Genomic DNA, 16,903 nt, shown 5'->3' on the forward strand with positions numbered 1-16,903 from the left:
ACAATATGATTTATGTGACCGATGATTGAAATTTGAGCTTGTGGTGTAGAAATAGTGTGAGTATTTTGTCATGCAGCCTTTACAATTGCCCCTTAATATCACCCTGCTCACATCTCACCACTACTCTGCTTTAATATTTTGTTGACCACATTTATATCAGTGAGGGCAGACTGATTAAAATGATTAACACTTTTCAGTAAAATGCACTATATTTCAGAAGCACCATCAACTACAGGCTTAATAGTTTAACAAAACATAATATCAATCACCAAGGTATGATTTATTGTAAATCTATCGTGTAATACTTCATTAGTTAATACCGGGTGTACCAAATACATAAATAACACAATATCACAACAACTATAATATTGCTATGGTGCATCTTTATTAGCACAATAACAACATTCTTGTCTGCCTTTGCAAGCTTAGCTAAAAAACAACAAATTGATTAACAAAATATATACTGAAAAACTATAAAATATATATATTTTTTATATATGTACCAGGTCTCCCAATGTTCATTTTCTGTAGTCTTCAAGTCAACAGTTAAAATACATGTTGGTTTAATTTTATGGAAACAGGAATCCATAAGTCCAATCATACGCTGTCATCTGTTTCATGTCAAAGGAAAAAAATTCCTGCTGTTACTAATAATTCAGCTATGGTTTCAGGTGATCAAGCTCCTATGCAGATGTTACACAATTGACCTTTTTTCACGGCAGTGATTTTGACGTTGTTACTTATAACAATGATGATCGCTTTGCTCAGTCCCAGTAAAACATGAGTGTGACAGAGCCATTGTGCACAATATCAGGAACCATAATCTGAAGCAGCTAAATAAAATTCTGCTATAATTAATTTCATTGTTTAAACCTGTGCTTTTCACTCTAGACTTTCTATTCTCATTCAACAACGTACAAATCATTAACTGCCTCTTCCATGCAGAGCACTAAGATCTTTTCTGCTTGAAAATCTGCCTTTGGCCCAGCAATAAGTTTATTATTAATAATTAATAATTCATTTCCTTCACTAATCCTCCCAGACAGACTTTGAACTGATTTGATGGGGCTGTCACATTTTTGCTAAGTCTGCAGGTGGGGACATGAGCCCCCTTGGGTTAAGATTTGCCACCAAGCAGACGTCATAGTTGTCATGCATCAGAGCGTGCCGAGCCACCACTGTCCACCGGTTTTCCCATGGGTCCATCTCTAAAATGTCTTTTGTTATATCATCATGACGATCTGAGGGTGGATAAGACACAGAAGCAGTGTTATATTGAACCTCTTTCAAACATCTATCTTTAAAAGGATTGGATTTTATTTAATTTTATTTACCTGCTCCTTTGTAATATCCACACACATAAATCTTGCCTGCCACCGCTCCTGCATTACAGGCATTGGTGCGCAGGGAGAGTTGAGCACTTGGGAGAGGAGTGCCATCTTTCCAGTAATCTCCCTCTGCGTTGTAGATCTCCACAGCATCGAGGCAGTGCCGTGATTGCCCACAGTCCACACCGTCGCAGCCAATGCCCCCTATAGGTGCAATACTGTCATCAAATGGCATCATATTTCAAATGTAATTCAAATCATTAACTGGAATCATGACAGTACTGTGTTTGTGTATGTACTTCAACATAATTATAAATATGTAAAGTTAACTAAACAAATACTCTTACCCATCACAAAAATTTCTCCATTGAGTACAACAGCACTGCAGCGGTACTTTGAGTACTTCATGGGACTCAGTTGTGTCCACTTGTTTGTGTTTGGATCATACTGCAGAAGGCGGTTACTAAGACGGTCAGGCTCATCATCCATCCGGTATGACTGGATGGTTGAAAGGGGAGGAGTGTATGACAAAGCAGAGCAGGTGCAGTTTGAGAAGAGTCACATACTATTAGTGTAAGACCTCTTATTAAATGTGTTGATATTGTCTAGATTTCACAAGAACCCAAGTGAATGCAGGTTTTTGAAGAATCTCTAAGAAATTAAGAAACATGTGATAGGTGTTTTCATTACCTGTGGTGTTCGACCGCCTATCACATAAAGGCGTTCTTTCATTGTGACCATGCTGTGATAGGCCAAAGGCATGGGCAGTGGTGCTGCGCTCCTCCAGGGTCCGCCCTCCAGAGACCATCGCTCCACACAGTTAGTGATGAGAAACTGGTTCTTCAGCTTCATCTGCCCACCCACCAGGTACAGAGTGTCACCCAGTGACCCCAGGGCGTAAGAATCACGGTACTCTGCAGAGGTCAGGTGCTCCCAGCTTCCTTGGGCCTGTACTTTGTACCTGCAAGTTACCCAAGACATCAATCTGTACCATCTGTGTAAGGGGCGCAAATGCTGGATTGTCAAATGTATAAATCCGTATTCATCTTACCTGTAGATCTCAACATTCATGACCTTCTGCCGGGCCATTCTGCGCACTCCTGCCTCTCCTGCCACAATAATGTCATTGCTTTCAGTTACAACTCCAGTGCCCACATACCCCAGAGCCTCTCCATAGCAAGGTGAAGTGATGTAGTAGGTGCGGCCTGTGGATGGCGCATAGCAAAAGCTGCGCTCAGCAAAGTTGCCATATCTTGACCTAATCCCACCACTGTCATTACCAATACAGAGCAGCAGATCTGTAGTCTCCATGCCGTACCGCAGCTTCAGTTTACGTGGTGCAGCTGAGGGATGCATTGCTGTGGCCTCCAAGGCTTCATTCATTATCTCTAGACATTCAGCTTCAGCAAGCAGGGCCGTGTTTCTCTTCAACGCCTCTCTTAGATAGTTGGGACTTATCAGTGGCAAGCGGACCTTCCTCAGGAGCTCTGGAAGGTGCCGACAACGTACCTCTCCGTCTGTCATTGTGCTGTGTTTAACCCAATGAAGGACCACATCAAGGATGGTCTCCTCTCGGGAAACATTAAGGTCATCAGAAGTCAGGAGCTTCCCCAGCTGATGAGCTTCCAGCTCCAGGACCTCCTCACTCCGGCAGACTTGGACAAAGTTCTGCCTCAGGTAGCGCTGAGCGTGGTCAGCCAGTTCCTCTGCCCCTAGGTCCCGGGCAAAGTAATACACACCAAGGCAGTTGGAGGCATCCATGTTCTCGGTCATGTGCTGCTGACAGCGAGTGAAGACGTCATCCATCTGCAGGAGGAAAGCTGCAATGGAGATGCCTTGTACATTGGAGTTCGTAAGAGGAAGATCTGAGCAGTACATGTAGTTCAAGAGAAGAGCCAGGCTGTCTGCAGGGGTGTCACGCAGGAATATTTCTCTGTTGTTGCACTCACGAAGGCCACATGTGAACATAACACGGAAGTAAGGACTGAAGGCGGACAGTACAAGTCTGTGGCAGGGGAAGCTGATGCCCTCAGCCACCAGTACCACATCTGTCAGATGCTCAGACTCCCTCATCCTCCTCAACTGGTCGAGCAGTACAAGTCCATGTTTGGCTGTAAGATCCATTTTTGTAATGATGGTAATATTTACTTGGAAGGTTTTATTCACTTATAAACAACTAGTGAATAAAATTGAGTCTGAAAAAAATCAGAAACAAAATCAGTGCCACGTCAGGCCACATTTTGATGATTATACAGCTATGTGAATTTCTTTTCAAATACCAAATCTGTTTTAGGCATAACAACTGTTTTTTGATTTTGTGAGTGACCTCTTATTCTTATGCTTAATGAAAATATGTGTAAAAGATGAGATTAAAAGTTATTACCGCCATCCTAGTAATGCTTGCAGTAACAACAAACCTACAGGAAAACATTCATGAACATATATTTTAGCAGCCGCCATTACTGTTTTCCTGGTCAGCCTTAAATATAGCAAAATGCTACCATTGTCTCTAAACAACTAGATCTTATCATGCAGTACACAGGCCCCTTGTAAAATGTCTTACCAGAGTCATCCGCGCCTCTGATCTGCTGTCATCTTTGGTCTAAAAAGACCAGTAAATATTTATGTTTTTCATCGGCCTACATGTGTTGATGATGTTGCCGAATTTGCCAGTCGAGCGAGTGTCTGACCAATTGCGAGACACATAGATATGTACCCCCTCCACTGCTGTGGCCCTCTGAGCCGCAAACCTAAAAATAGCCAGTGTTGTGGACGACAGAAAGTGGGTCACAAGTGTTCTGTGATCTAGATTGAGTAGGTTTTTTCAGCAGTGACAGTCATAAATACTGTGAATCATTTTTGCATTATTAATTTTACTCTTCTGCATATATTGCATGTCATTTTGGATAATTCTCCATTATTTTTTGTCGGCCCCACTCACGTGCATGCTGCTCTGGAATGGCTGAAATGAAACAGCCAGCTGGGATTCATATTTCATGACAGCACCCGTTTAAAGGCCCAGTGCACACTGCATGCACACATGGTCTGAAAAACAGACTCTTTCTACTATGTTTAATCCTTAACATCCATATTCTTCAGACTGTTGCACCCAACGCAATAAAGTTGGTAAATGTATTTATTCATCTACATTTCTGACATGTTTTCTTGGATATTGTGAATTCTCAAGAAAAAAATGCTTTTGACTCACTTTTACTCCCCAGTGCAGTTTGATCTTCAGGTGACATTTCATGGTTCGTTAGCTCTCCTTTTGCCAGTGAATGGAAAAAACAGAGAAGATGGCCATACAGCTGCCAAACACACAACCGCAATTCAGCAAAGTTAATCTTTTTCCTCTTTAAGACCATAATTCCATCCTTCGCTTCTTCCGGTAAGCCATAATTTTCATGAAGAGGGGCTGTCCACAACATCCTAACTTTGGTTAACCATTAGGTGATATGATGTACATATGCAGATTCAGTTGTTCTTGTGACTACTACTGGAGCATACGCTTTTGGTAGACGGTTTCCACGACCATTCCCAATACACTTTGGAATAAATCCCATTCTCCTATACTGCTTATTAAAAGATTTTGAGGGATTAAGCCCAATGGAATCTTCACGCAGGCTTTGTAAATACAAGGTGGAGAGGGAAGTGCTAGATGAGCAGAGACTGGAAGAGGTAACACAGAGAAAAACACACTCTGACACTCACCGTTCTCTAACTGAATCGTTTAAAGACTCCTTAAGGTAAGCTAAAAGTCATAACTTTAGTGAATTTGTAGATGTCTGCTCTGATCCTCTTGTCAAAGATGACGAAAGACCCATCTCTAGTACATTTACGCTTTAAGATATGTCTCTGTTTTAAATCTCTTCCAGATGTACTGTCCCCAAACTGAAAAGAAGTGTGATGAACAGCTTGCCTGTATTATACTGGCTGCCCAAGTACTCAATCTGGGACTATGGCATGCCAGACCTCATCTCTGGCATCAGTGTGGGCATAATGCACCTGCCTCAAGGTTTGACATAACATTTACATAAATATCAACAAATTGTTGGAAAAATTTCAGTTGGGTTCCATGAGTTGAGGGCACTATATGACAAAATTTTTTTTAATTTTTGACTTTTCCAAATTCCTTTTGTCATTTACAAGCAATATTTTGTATTCTGGAGAATATTGCATTGTCTGGTAAAAGTGGCTAATCTTTGAAAAATACCTGTTTGTAAACTCTTGCTTTTCGCAGGTATGGCGTATGCATTGTTGGCTTCCTTACCTCCTGTATTTGGGCTCTACTCGTCCCTCTATCCAACATTAATCTACTTCTTTTTTGGAACATCACGTCATATCTCCATTGGTAAGTAAAGAGAAAGAGACTGACATTATTATAACATCTGAAATAACATGTCTTTCATTGTGTTCAGGTACATTCACTGTGCTCAGCATCATGGTGGGTAGTGTTACAGAAAGACTGGCTCCAGATGTGGCTTTCCTCAGAATGAACGGGACTAACATCACTACAGAGGTGGACATAATTGCCCGGGACTCATACAGGGTTCAGGTGGCGGCTGCTACTACTGTCTTAGGAGGACTTATTCAGGTGTGAACACAACATCCCACAGAAGTAGTCAGGTCATACTTTGTGGTTACAACTGCCAAACTCAAGTATACATTATTGGTTGTTTGCACAGGTCATACTGGGTTTGGTAAAGTTTGGATTTGTGGGAACCTACTTGTCTGAGCCTCTGGTGCGAGCCTACACCACAGCTGCTGCAGCCCACGCCGTGGTCGCACAACTCAAGTACATCTTTGGCGTTTCACCTACAAGGTTTACTGGTCCGCTATCACTGGTGTATGTGAGTACTGTCAAGTATTTGTCTCTGATTTCCATTTTGTTTTTTAAATACAACAATACTGATCTGCTTGCATTATTTATTACAACGATTTTGGCCGATTATGATAAAGATCTGGGGGGAGTACATTCACATATCCAATGGATCATTGAAGGAAAAATATAAGAAAATCTGTTTTGTAATTATTCAATCACCCATAAGATAAATGTTCCATAACATATGGAAAATAAGATAGCAATGTTAAAATGTAATTTTTTACTTAATTATGACTTAAAATGATAAACCATTATGTGTGTGCAGCTTAGCATGTGTGTTTTTATTAGTGCAGTACCAAATGTTAGCTCACCAGTGCTTTATATTTCTCTATTTTCAGACTCTTAAAGACGTTTGCTCCTTGCTGCCACAGACTCATCTTCCCACTTTGGTGGTCAGTGCTGTGTCCATGGTGCTTCTAATTGCAGCCAAGGAACTCAACTCCTTCCTCAGCCCAAAATTGCCAGTGCCTGTCCCGATGGAGCTCATAACGGTTCGTCAGACACGAGGACACAGTCTCTGGCCTCTCTTTATATAATCACCTCTGTGCTCTGTGCTGATGCTGACGTTGCAGCACTAAAATGCAGCTGAATCAGCGGTAGCACCAGGGCCTCCACATTTGTGCAGTTATCAGCAAAAAGGAGATTTTTATGGCTAATAATTAGGTCCACATCTATAATATGATTAACCAGATTTTTAATGATTGAAGGTTTGATATGTGGTTGTGAATTTAGGGTCTTTTAAATTTTTTTTGTGTTCTGTATATTTTCTGTGATTGCTTTAGATTGTGGCAGGAACACTGATATCAAACTATGCCTACTTGAACATCAACTACACTGTTTCAGTTGTTGGAGAAATTCCGAGTGGGTAAGCATTTTAATTGAAGTTATACTGCTGTTCAGGATTTATTTGCTCATATTCCCATTTTGGTTGGTACGAACTGATCTTCTTGTCCTCTACCTGTTTGCCAGTTTGAGTCCCCCCAGTGTTCCAGATTTTAGCATTTTTGGAGAGGTTATGGGTGATGCTTTTGCACTGGCCATTGTTGGATATGCCATATCTATTTCACTTGGAAAAACATTCGCGCTGAAACACGGATACAAGGTGGACAGTAACCAGGTGAGTCAGAATTCACAAAACAAATTTCACATGAATTGTGCTAATACCATTAACTTACAACCATTTTCATATTTTGTACTTCTTCCTCTGTATTTTTGTAACTGTGTCCCCGCACTGCCCAGGAGCTGGTGGCGCTGGGCCTCAGTAATGCAGTTGGAGGCTTCTTTCAGTGCTACTCCGTTTGCTCCTCTATGTCTCGAAGTCTCATCCAAGAGACGACTGGAGGAAAAACACAAGTGCGTGAACAACAGAAGCCACACGATTACAAAAACAACATTTTGACAGAAGTCAGCGTGACCTGACAAGCCAAAGTTATTGTCATATCATACTGTAAACATGCAATATGCAAAAACTTGCCCTCGATAACATATCTTAAATGATATTAAAATGCCCGTTGGAGACAAATACTTAAATAAAATCACAAACAACCTTTGTGCTGTTCTCGCAGATGGCTGGAGTGGCCTCAGCTCTCATTGTGTTGGTGACCATACTGAAACTTGGACCACTGTTCCAGGAGCTGCCAAAGGTTCTGCTGCTGCTCTGCATGTCACTACTGTAGACTGATGTACAAAGTTTGTACATGTGTTTGTGATAGATGACAGATTCTGTGATGTGGCGGATTATTGGTTTTTGTTTGTTTGTTGTTGTTGTTTTGAGTCACTTCACTTTTCTAGGTGCACATTTACAGTGTGGGTGTGTTTGTTTTAGGCTGTCCTCGCAGTGATTGTCTTTGTAAATCTGAAGGGCATGTTCAAGCAGTACTCTGACATTGCTACACTGTGGAGGCGCAGCAAGATTGATCTGGTGAGAGTTTCATGAATGTAAATGATAATAATAATTATAACATACTGTAAAACTGCTCAAGAGTCATTATTATTGTATGCTTGAGCCATGACCTGCTGTATCACCCAGGTGGTGTGGTTGGTCACTTGGGTGTCAACACTGCTCCTCAATCTGGATCTGGGTCTGGCAGCATCCATCACCTTTGCCCTGCTGACGGTCATCTTCAGGACTCAGTTGTAAGACTCATCTGCAACTCAGCGCAGTAAATTTGTCACTGCAATATCTGAGTCATGCTGTGTGTGCGTGTGAGCGGCATTTGTATGTGTGTGTTCGTGAGAGAAGCATTAGTAACTAATGTTATAGGCTGGAAAATCTGACAGGTAAAACAAAATACTATACAGAAATATAATGCAAACACCATGAGATTACTGTATGTCTGTTTTTTTTACTCAATTATTAGGCCAACATACTCTGTTCTGGGAAATGTTCCAGGTACAGAGCTGTACTTGGATATAGAGAAACACAGAGAGGTAAAACACATAGATGGAAAATCTTCATAATATATCTAATAAATGTTGAACTTTTCACACTGCAACAAAGCTGTATCTTTATTTGACAGGTGAGAGAGATTCCAGGTGTTACTATATTCCGATCCTCTGCCACGGTGTATTTTGCCAATGCTGAGCTCTACCTTGAGGCCCTGAAGGAAAAGGTCTGTTCTTTCTTAATAAACATTTTTTTAAAGAGTTAAAGATACCCATTATAATTTCCTCAAAGTCCAATCCCCAACAATATTTAACCAATTATCAATTGTGACAAAAAAAAGCTGCATATCCTCACGTTTCAGAAGCGGAAACAAGATAAGTGTTTTGCATTTTTGCATGACAAATGGTATTTGGTATTCTTAATGGTATTCTACAAAAAATTGTTGTAGAATGTTTTTGTCAGGTTTACAAATGAATCCATTAATTAATTGTTTCAGGTCAAATCTGTTCTCAGTTTAAAGTCCAGGAATTCTTCTTGGCTGAAGCAACTATTTCTATTCTTGTTTATTTTGTTATATTTTTACGTATTAGTTATTTTTTGCTTTTTATTTGTACCTGTCTTCAGAGTGGGCTTGACATCAGTAAAATGATTATCTACAAGAGGAGGCAGGAGGCCAAACAGAAACGTAGAGAGAGGAGAGCTGAGAGACGGGCCAAGAGGCAGGCCAGGAAAGAGGTAATGTATAACGTCTCCACAGTAACATGAATTATTTGAACACATTTGAAGGACTACTGTGACTTTTTTGGCCCATTGGAGTTCTCTTTGTGAGTCGTGTTGATTAAGAAATCAATGGACAAAGTCTCAAAAAGTCTACAAAGGGCTTCACGATCGATATCGCTTGTTTTGCTCATTACGCCACAGAGACGAGCACAGAGGGCAGCTCAACAGCTGTTCTCTGTAGAGGAAGAGCCCGGCTGGAGGGACACATGCATTGATGGGAATGTTACCGACAAGGAAGATCAAGGCTGGACTGAGCGAGAGAACGGTACAGTGTTTGTCATCCCAACCTCTCCCGGAGCACCAGAAGGCCAGGGAAGATGGGAATACCTGAAAGGAGGAGATCCCGAATGCACAAGTTTAGGGTGGATGTCTGAGCTGCAGGACGGGGACACCACCACTCTGGGCTCCAGCAGCGAGGACACACTGAGTCATGACCTGGAGAGGATCTCGCTTGGTTCTCTGGGCAAGTGGACCTGGGACATTCACTCCATCATTCTCGACCTCTCCACAGCGAACTTCATTGACACGGTGGCTATCAAGACAATTAAAAATGTACGTACTAAGAGGACAAATATCCTCTGAAAAAGTACAGAGGATACAGACAGAGGATACAGACAGGTTAAAAAAAATATACTTAAAATGGGTGAAATGGTGAAAAGTTTTACTCTCATACAGTTCAATTGACCCTGATTATTACTTTTAAGTTATTTTAAACTAACTAACTTACTAACTGTTGATGAGGAGAAATAATCAGAATTTTAATATATCAACAGATTTTCCAGGACTTCAGTGAAATTGATGTGGATATCTACATGGCTGGTTGTCAAGGTAAGTGAAAACCCTCTTGACGTCTTTCAGGCTGCACTTTAAGAAAAGATTTTATCATCTACACAATGCTGCTATGTGTACAACATTTTATCTACAGCCTGTGTTGTGGAGCAGTTAGAGATTGGTGACTTCTTCTCCGAGTCAATAACAAAGAGACACCTTTTCGCCTCCGTTCATGATGCTGTGCTCTACTGTCTGGACCACCGTGGAGCAACATCATTTCCAAGATACGAGTCATCAGTGGTGAGTAAGATCAGGTGACACTTTGCACACTTCGTAACACATTACAGCTAGTTGACAGCTTCATTAGCTAGGACTTGATGTTACAATCCCTCAAGTCAGCACTTTACTTACCAGAGTGTAGTTAATTTTGCAATGACCACCAGATGGAGCTTGGTGTTACAATCTCTGAAGAATCAGCACTTTATCTGCCTTTTTGGTCTTTGTGTTTCCACCAGATGTAGCTACCGTTATATGGTTATGGTTATATGTTTATATACAGTCTATGGTTATGACACATCATCAGCTGTGCACCTCAACATTGTCTGGTGTTTCAGCCTTTTATCTTTACACACCCTCAGTTGAGGCAGGCCCACCGCAGGCCGATCAGACCTGGGTGTGTCTCATGGTTGACTTGAGATAAGATATACCTTTATTCATCCCACAATGGGCAAATTTCTCTGTGGTCACCTAGGAGCCCAGACGGGATCCGATTATCAGCATTGAACAATCCAACCTAAATGCCTCGAAAACATTTTGAAGAACCATTACAATTTTGTCATAGCCAATTAAACTAAATGTCTACCTAAAAACTGGTTCATTTCAGGAGATGCACAGCAGCACACGACTGTAAGGACCTAAAGCCCAGCAGGATATCGAGCACAGAGGATGGAAAAACCATCGCACATCTACAAGAAGAAATATCTCAACCTGCACCTGTAAATTAATACAGATTTTAGTAAAGCTTTAAACAAATCACTTATATTGATATTTATACATTTTTATACACTTTACAGTATGTAAAAGAAGCCACTGGATGCTGACACATTATCTTAATCTAACTTTATTCAGTATGGAAGAGTGTTACAGTGCATTTGTGAAGAAAAAAAGATAATAAATTAATACAGTGAAACAACCAAACAATTGTCTATTTTTAACCAAGAGGATTCTGACAGTAAATATTATTGAATTTAAGGAACAGAGACAAGGCAACATGCATCTCACAGAGTGTGTGTGAGCCTGTTTGGTAATGGTAGCAATAACAAGGAAGGACATTGAAATGTTTACAGGAGCCATTTCAATTTTCAAGTGCAATTTTTGTTTATAGCAACAGCAAAACCTGTGAAGCTAACATGCAAAAGATTGGTTTTTTTTGTCTCAACTCCTTTCATGAGTTTCTAGTGCAACATTCCTAAAATGGGAAATGGTTGATTTAAAAATAACAGCATAGCAATATCCAAGCAACATTTTACCAAAAAACATCTCTATAATTGCATAAACCCACTGTGACTTCGTTCCCTGAATACATCTTGTCTCTACATACTGGTCACAGAGGATGTTACCAAAAATGTTGTGCACAGGACAGAGGAAGGCTAGGTAGATTTTTGTATTAATATATATAAATTTGGTTTATGAGCTACAAGTCTTGATGGATGTTGGAATGCTGTAAGTCAGGGTCCGGAGTCGAACCTTCGTCATCCTCCTCCTCTGGCTGCCGTGATACCAACTGCTGATAGCGAGCCTGCCGCTGGTAATCCGGGTCAATGTTGATCCATTTATTGGCGACCCACTTAGTGCCATGGGTGACCACACAGCCTCCATGCAAAGCGTATTCATCCTGCTCCCCCACCCAACCTATTGAGGGGAAAAAACATATTTAACTTGTTAACTTGTTTAACTTTTTAATAACGGTTAGTAATGGAAATTGCAGTTGTATTTCTAAAGGGCTAGTTGGACACCAAGGTTAGATGAGAAGGTCAGTACACTCTTATGTCTGTGTGGTAAATATGAATAGTCATCAACATGAGGTTGCCAGACAACCAGTGGAGACCAGCACACAATCAATTGTAAACCTTTATCGTGACGGTTTTACATTGCGGTTTTTGTACTGATTATACAAACCAGGTAAATATTGAGCTTTAGAGGTGCTGACAGGTGGATTCTGTTATCTTTGGGCAGATAGATTGTTTCCACTTTTCATCCTAAGCTAAGCTAACTCATTTCTGGAAATATCTTCCTAATTTGAACATACTGACAGGAGAGATATATCAATGGAAATTCAAAATGTTCTTTTATGTAAAATGGAAATTAAATGAGTAGTTGCTAGAATGTAGTGTTGTTGCAGCATTATGAATCCTACCTCTGCCATCAGAAAGGTAGTTGTACCACAAAACAGCCGTCCCTTTGGTAGGCTTCACCCTCAAGTTACTCTTGTCACAATTCCTTCTGGTGTCCAAAAGATCCACGTCGTTCTGTATGAGAGACTAAAACACACAATCAAAACTCAGCGACACAAGTTTGTTTAACGTCGGACCCATGCACGCACTGACAAACAAGGGAGCTAACGCAGACATGAAAGACATGCACAGTATGTACACAACACTTTTGCAGGGCTCTCTGAACACATTTCCAGACCCACACACAATTACGCACCACTTCGTCATAGGTCCTGTTGTCTGCCACAGGGAATGCGGTCTCCCCGCCCCCCTCAACAGAGTTCAGGTAGAAGAGAACTGTGATGTACCTAAGTGTGCAACACAGATTTAAAATGACAAACGTATGGTGCAAACACAAACACACTCTTACAAACACTTTGCAAACGTGACAAGCACACACATTATTCCCCATATTGACAATGTCGAGTCACACAAACTAACATGCCACCTGTCACAATGGTGTGTCATTGCACATTTTAGTAATCACACCAGTCGGATGAATTCAGATCTGAACATTCACCGATTTCTTGAGAAACGCCGCTTCCAGTCGTTCCAGTCAACACGGTGATCTCACCTGCAAGATGTCTCAAAAGGGGTGGAGGTGTTAGCTGCAAGTCGCGTGTGTGTGCAGGCAGTTTCGGGGTAGACGGGGCCGCTGTCGTGGTGAGCGTGGTAGTGCCCTCCCTCCTCATAGCGAACCACCTGGAGCGGCTCGCTGAGGTCCACTAATGTGGATGGGAGCCGGGTGAGGCGAGTCACCCTTAGTTAGAAAACAGTCCAAGAAAAGGTTAAATAGACTCGAAAAGTCTGGGACAAGTATTTCTAAATTATTCTCATTCACCATGCTGACATTACTTGCATATGAGCACATGAGATTAATTGATTGCAAGGCAAGAAAAGGCAAAGCCACAGAAACACACAAAAGAACAATGAATCCTCAGTAGTGTTGCCTCTTCCTAACCTCGCCTTGATGTCTTGGAGGACCCGGTGTGCTCCTTTGCCCTGGTAGAGCCAAGTGTGTCTGCTGTTCCTCACCAGCTGACTCCTTTTCACCCCTCGCTGCAGCAGGAAGCGCTGGAAGGCATCACTGCTCAGGAGCCTGAACTCTTCCAGACTTAGCAATCCTGCCCAAAATATGAGCATGTTAATACATTCTGATGCCTTATTCAAGCTTTCGACCAACCATCAAAACCCACATTAATGCCTGTATTCAATCTATTTCAATTACTATATAACACATGTTATAGCTAAGAATTATAATGAGAATATCCATGAACTTCCTTAATACATTGTGTCTATTTATTGAGCATCGCTTACAGTAAATTACAATCGACACAAACCTGCAGTGTAATCATAGAAATTAAATGCAATTATTCTTCAGGATAATTACAATTTCAATCATAATAATACTTAATGATTCCTATAACATATCTATGATTTGTAACACTGGCAGGTGAATCAATGTTTACAGTTTTTAAAATATTTTCAGAGACGTGAAAGTAGAGAATGAGACGGTTCAAACATGATTCATGATTTATTATTCCCACCAATATATTAGCTCAATCCCACCAGTGTTGTCTCTAGATATACATTATCAATGGTACACAAGTGTATAGAAAAGTACACACAATTAGACTTACAGTTTGTGATTATGACAATATGCCACATTGGATGAAGCTAAATTGTTAGTAAAGGACTATAAGTATGCATTTCTGTAATTCGATCAATGTGATTTCAAGGCAGTAGGTTTGGGAATAACAGATTTATGTGATATTAAAGAAGACTGGTTAAAATTTTGAAATGAATAGCCTTGGATACAACCTAAACTGATGAATGAATTTCTTACCATTGCCGTCCTTGTCAGCTTTGAGCCCAGCGTAGATTTCTCGCAGGTTCTCCGGTGTAAGCCAAATGCCGTCCCTAACTCGAGAATGAGTCAGTATCTGTCGGAGATATATGACGGATAGGATGAGTTAACCAACTCTGAACTGAAAAACTACTGCGTGTGTCCTCGTGATCCATAAACTGACATACACCTCGTGGAGTTGCAGCTGTCCGTCCTGGTTGATATCGAGAAGGTTGAAAATCTCCTCTGGGCTGAGGTTGAGCTCCTTGGCCAGATCCTCCTGACCATCTTGCACCATTAACTGACTTTCCATCAGACCCTTCAGCTGTGCCAGCTGCATCACAACACGGCACTCATCCTCTGACAGAAACCCAGGGATCTCTGCAGAAATAAACACGGAGGTGAACCACGATCAAGCTTCAGAGACAACTCTAATCGGTCGACAGGATTGCTTGATTGTGGCACTTTTTGTACGCTTCACATTTTCTAATTAGCAACCCTGACATATTGTATTGTACCAATGTTATATTTCACAAATGGCTCTGGTGTTATGTAGCCTGAAACCAAAAGGAACTGACTAATAGCAACTATTTTAAAAGCCTGTCCCCTCTCAGGCTGAAATACCAAACTTGCTAATTTGAACTTTTTTATTTGGGGAATTTGCTTTGCTCTTATCATACATGCGAATCTGAAATGAATAAAACAAACACCAGATTAATAAATAATCAAGACAGCGGTATGGCTGCTCAAATGAAGATAATCATTTAATTAGTTGCACCTATTGCAAAGCCATTCAAGCCCTTTGAATACATTACATACAATGTAATGACAGCATACTGTAAATTGATGCATGGCCAAATGTGTTTTTAAAGCTACATGTACACTTCTGCTCTTTAACCAGTCAGCTTTCATCCTTTAACTGGGTCAGATGAGCAGAGCTGAGGGAGCAGTAGCCTGGGGAAATCGGTCTGTTTCCAATCACTTTGATCGATCTGCACATACACACTGTGCATATACACTTTGTGTTTTGGGGGATATGCAACATTAACTCTTTCGTTCACCAGACGAAGGAACCCGTTTGGCCACCAGAGGCTCGTTCGGGCGTGCGCAGCACATTGGTTGATTCGTCTCTTACCAAACAGCAGAGGTTTCAGACTCAGAGTGCGCATGTCGTGCACTTTGCCCGGTGCCAATGACACACTCTGGACATGTCCCACCTGGAACACAAATCACAGAGGAGACGGTGTCGTACGTGTGTTCGTATAGGAGAGAAAAAACAACAACAACAGAGGCGGCCAGTGCAAGTGTGGCAGTGATGCATCGTAACGTAGCTCACCCGTATCCCCTCGATTCGTGCAAGAGACACGTCCCGCAGAAAGTCCGCCTTGGATGGCGGACGCCGCGTCTCGGCGCGCTGCTGCTGCTGGCCGCCGGGCGCATCACGACTCTGGCTCGCGTCCTCCTGCCCGCCGCTGCTGTAGTGCACGTAAAACAGCAGCGCTATAACATTAATGATGTAAACGTGAAAGAACACCATCACCACCACGAAGTAGGAGCGGGAACACACGCTGGTCTTGTTGCCAGACAGGCGGTCGCTGGGCGGCCGCTGCGTCCGGGGCGCCACGGGCGGAACGGGCGCGCTCCCGGACGCAGCGGTGTCCTCAGCGTCGGAGCCCTCCTGCTCGTCGGTCATTGTCCTGGGGGATTAACGGAGGCGATTCCTCCTCCGCTGCAAAGTCCATCTGATTGACCCCACGATGGAGCGGACGTTCGCTTGGCGCTCACCAAACTGATTCAAGTTTGATTAGAAGATGGAGGGAAAGCGGGGGGGGGATCCTTCGAGAGCGCTCACGTCAGTTTCTGCCCGTGGAGAAGTCGCTGCGCGTTGGGACAAATAGCGCCGGTTGTTCATAGTCAAATTGTGCGCGTTCATCGGAATTGCCTGGACCTCGTCTCACCCACAGACGTCGGCGCGGCCCCGGTCCGTCTTGTTTACACTGCAGCAGTCAGCAGCGAGGCGAAGCGCACTGCGCATCCGAAAGCACAGCTCCTGTCCGAACACCGGCCCGCCAACCGGCCCAGCGTCGTCCGAGCAAAATGATCAGGCTTAAAAATGAGCGATGCATTTCTTTCAACTGAACCCCCCCTACCCACCACCACTGTTGGTTGCGGTATATTCTATTATTACCACGCCATTGCCCGAGCTTCCCCTCGTCAGCAAACCGTCTCCCTACACCGTGCAATGCTGACCTCTGGTGACCCAAAGCCAGAACACATCCCTGGCTTGACAGTGAAGCCTCTCCCCCTCCATACTGTATCGGTATATCATTAAATAAATCGGAATAAACAAAACATAAGGGCAATGATAACTCTATTCATGAATCAAGAAGTCCAGTATGTCTCTTCCAGCTCTTCTTC

At 42.2% G+C, this 16,903-nt stretch overlaps 3 protein-coding genes across 6 annotated transcripts; 1 reads left to right on the forward strand and 2 right to left on the reverse strand.

Annotated features, from left to right (window-relative positions):
* Positions 1-361: 361 nt before the first annotated feature.
* Positions 362-4,234, reverse strand: kbtbd12 (kelch repeat and BTB (POZ) domain containing 12). Its single transcript, XM_035631860.2, has 6 exons — positions 3,892-4,234; positions 2,380-3,523; positions 2,019-2,289; positions 1,676-1,826; positions 1,335-1,532; positions 362-1,241 (listed from the first exon to the last, which is right to left on the reverse strand). The coding sequence occupies exons 2-6, from the start codon at positions 3,450-3,452 to the stop codon at positions 1,072-1,074; spliced, it is 1,863 nt and encodes a 620-aa protein (XP_035487753.2). The 5' UTR covers positions 3,453-3,523; positions 3,892-4,234; the 3' UTR covers positions 362-1,071.
* A 570-nt stretch (positions 4,235-4,804) lies between these two features.
* Positions 4,805-11,344, forward strand: slc26a6l (solute carrier family 26 member 6, like). Its single transcript, XM_035631858.1, has 19 exons — positions 4,805-5,074; positions 5,204-5,343; positions 5,569-5,679; positions 5,747-5,922; positions 6,014-6,178; positions 6,549-6,701; positions 6,993-7,075; positions 7,180-7,327; positions 7,450-7,563; positions 7,776-7,853; positions 8,036-8,131; positions 8,240-8,346; positions 8,571-8,640; positions 8,730-8,822; positions 9,221-9,331; positions 9,518-9,928; positions 10,150-10,204; positions 10,302-10,447; positions 11,031-11,344. The coding sequence occupies exons 1-19, from the start codon at positions 4,935-4,937 to the stop codon at positions 11,055-11,057; spliced, it is 2,424 nt and encodes an 807-aa protein (XP_035487751.1). The 5' UTR covers positions 4,805-4,934; the 3' UTR covers positions 11,058-11,344.
* p4htmb (prolyl 4-hydroxylase, transmembrane b) lies at positions 11,252-16,809 on the reverse strand. Of its 4 annotated transcripts, none has more exons than XM_035631863.2 (11): positions 16,155-16,807; positions 16,053-16,098; positions 15,822-15,957; positions 15,621-15,702; positions 14,676-14,866; positions 14,486-14,582; positions 13,601-13,763; positions 13,214-13,399; positions 12,857-12,947; positions 12,564-12,687; positions 11,252-12,058 (listed from the first exon to the last, which is right to left on the reverse strand). In XM_035631863.2, exons 1-11 carry the CDS (start codon positions 16,225-16,227, stop codon positions 11,841-11,843), a joined length of 1,407 nt encoding a protein of 468 aa, XP_035487756.2. In that variant the 5' UTR covers positions 16,228-16,807; the 3' UTR covers positions 11,252-11,840. The 4 variants fall into 4 exon arrangements, with proteins under 4 accessions (XP_035487756.2, XP_035487755.2, XP_035487757.2 ...); XM_035631862.2 differs by having other exon boundaries at positions 15,822-15,960; XM_035631864.2 differs by lacking the exon at positions 16,053-16,098 and having other exon boundaries at positions 15,822-15,960; positions 16,444-16,800.
* Positions 16,810-16,903: the final 94 nt, after the last annotated feature.

Source organism: Scophthalmus maximus, chromosome 6 (assembly GCF_022379125.1).
Source record: "Scophthalmus maximus strain ysfricsl-2021 chromosome 6, ASM2237912v1, whole genome shotgun sequence".
In the NCBI taxonomy this organism is placed as follows: domain Eukaryota; kingdom Metazoa; phylum Chordata; class Actinopteri; order Pleuronectiformes; family Scophthalmidae; genus Scophthalmus; species Scophthalmus maximus.

Bases quoted from the DNA above. Each gene is read 5' to 3' on its own strand.
- kbtbd12 (XM_035631860.2), bottom strand. From the start codon at position 3,452: ATGGATCTTACAGCCAAACATGGACTTGTACTGCTCGACCAGTTGAGG. The intron at 1,827-2,018 runs GTAATGAAAACA...TCAACCATCCAG, and splicing joins TAGGCGGTCGAACACCACAG to TCATACCGGATGGATGATGA. The intron at 1,533-1,675 runs GTAAGAGTATTT...TTGCACCTATAG, and splicing joins TGGAGAAATTTTTGTGATGG to GGGGCATTGGCTGCGACGGT.
- p4htmb (XM_035631861.2), bottom strand. From the start codon at position 16,178: ATGACCGACGAGCAGGAGGGCTCCGACGCTGAGGACACCGCTGCGTCC. The intron at 15,703-15,821 runs GTGAGCTACGTT...TTTGTGTTCCAG, and splicing joins CACGAATCGAGGGGATACGG to GTGGGACATGTCCAGAGTGT. The intron at 12,059-12,563 runs GTAGGATTCATA...TCCCCTCAATAG, and splicing joins CTACCTTTCTGATGGCAGAG to GTTGGGTGGGGGAGCAGGAT.
- slc26a6l (XM_035631858.1), top strand. From the start codon at position 4,935: ATGGAATCTTCACGCAGGCTTTGTAAATACAAGGTGGAGAGGGAAGTG. The intron at 5,680-5,746 runs GTAAGTAAAGAG...CATTGTGTTCAG, and splicing joins ATCACGTCATATCTCCATTG to GTACATTCACTGTGCTCAGC. The intron at 10,205-10,301 runs GTAAGTGAAAAC...TTTTATCTACAG, and splicing joins CTACATGGCTGGTTGTCAAG to CCTGTGTTGTGGAGCAGTTA.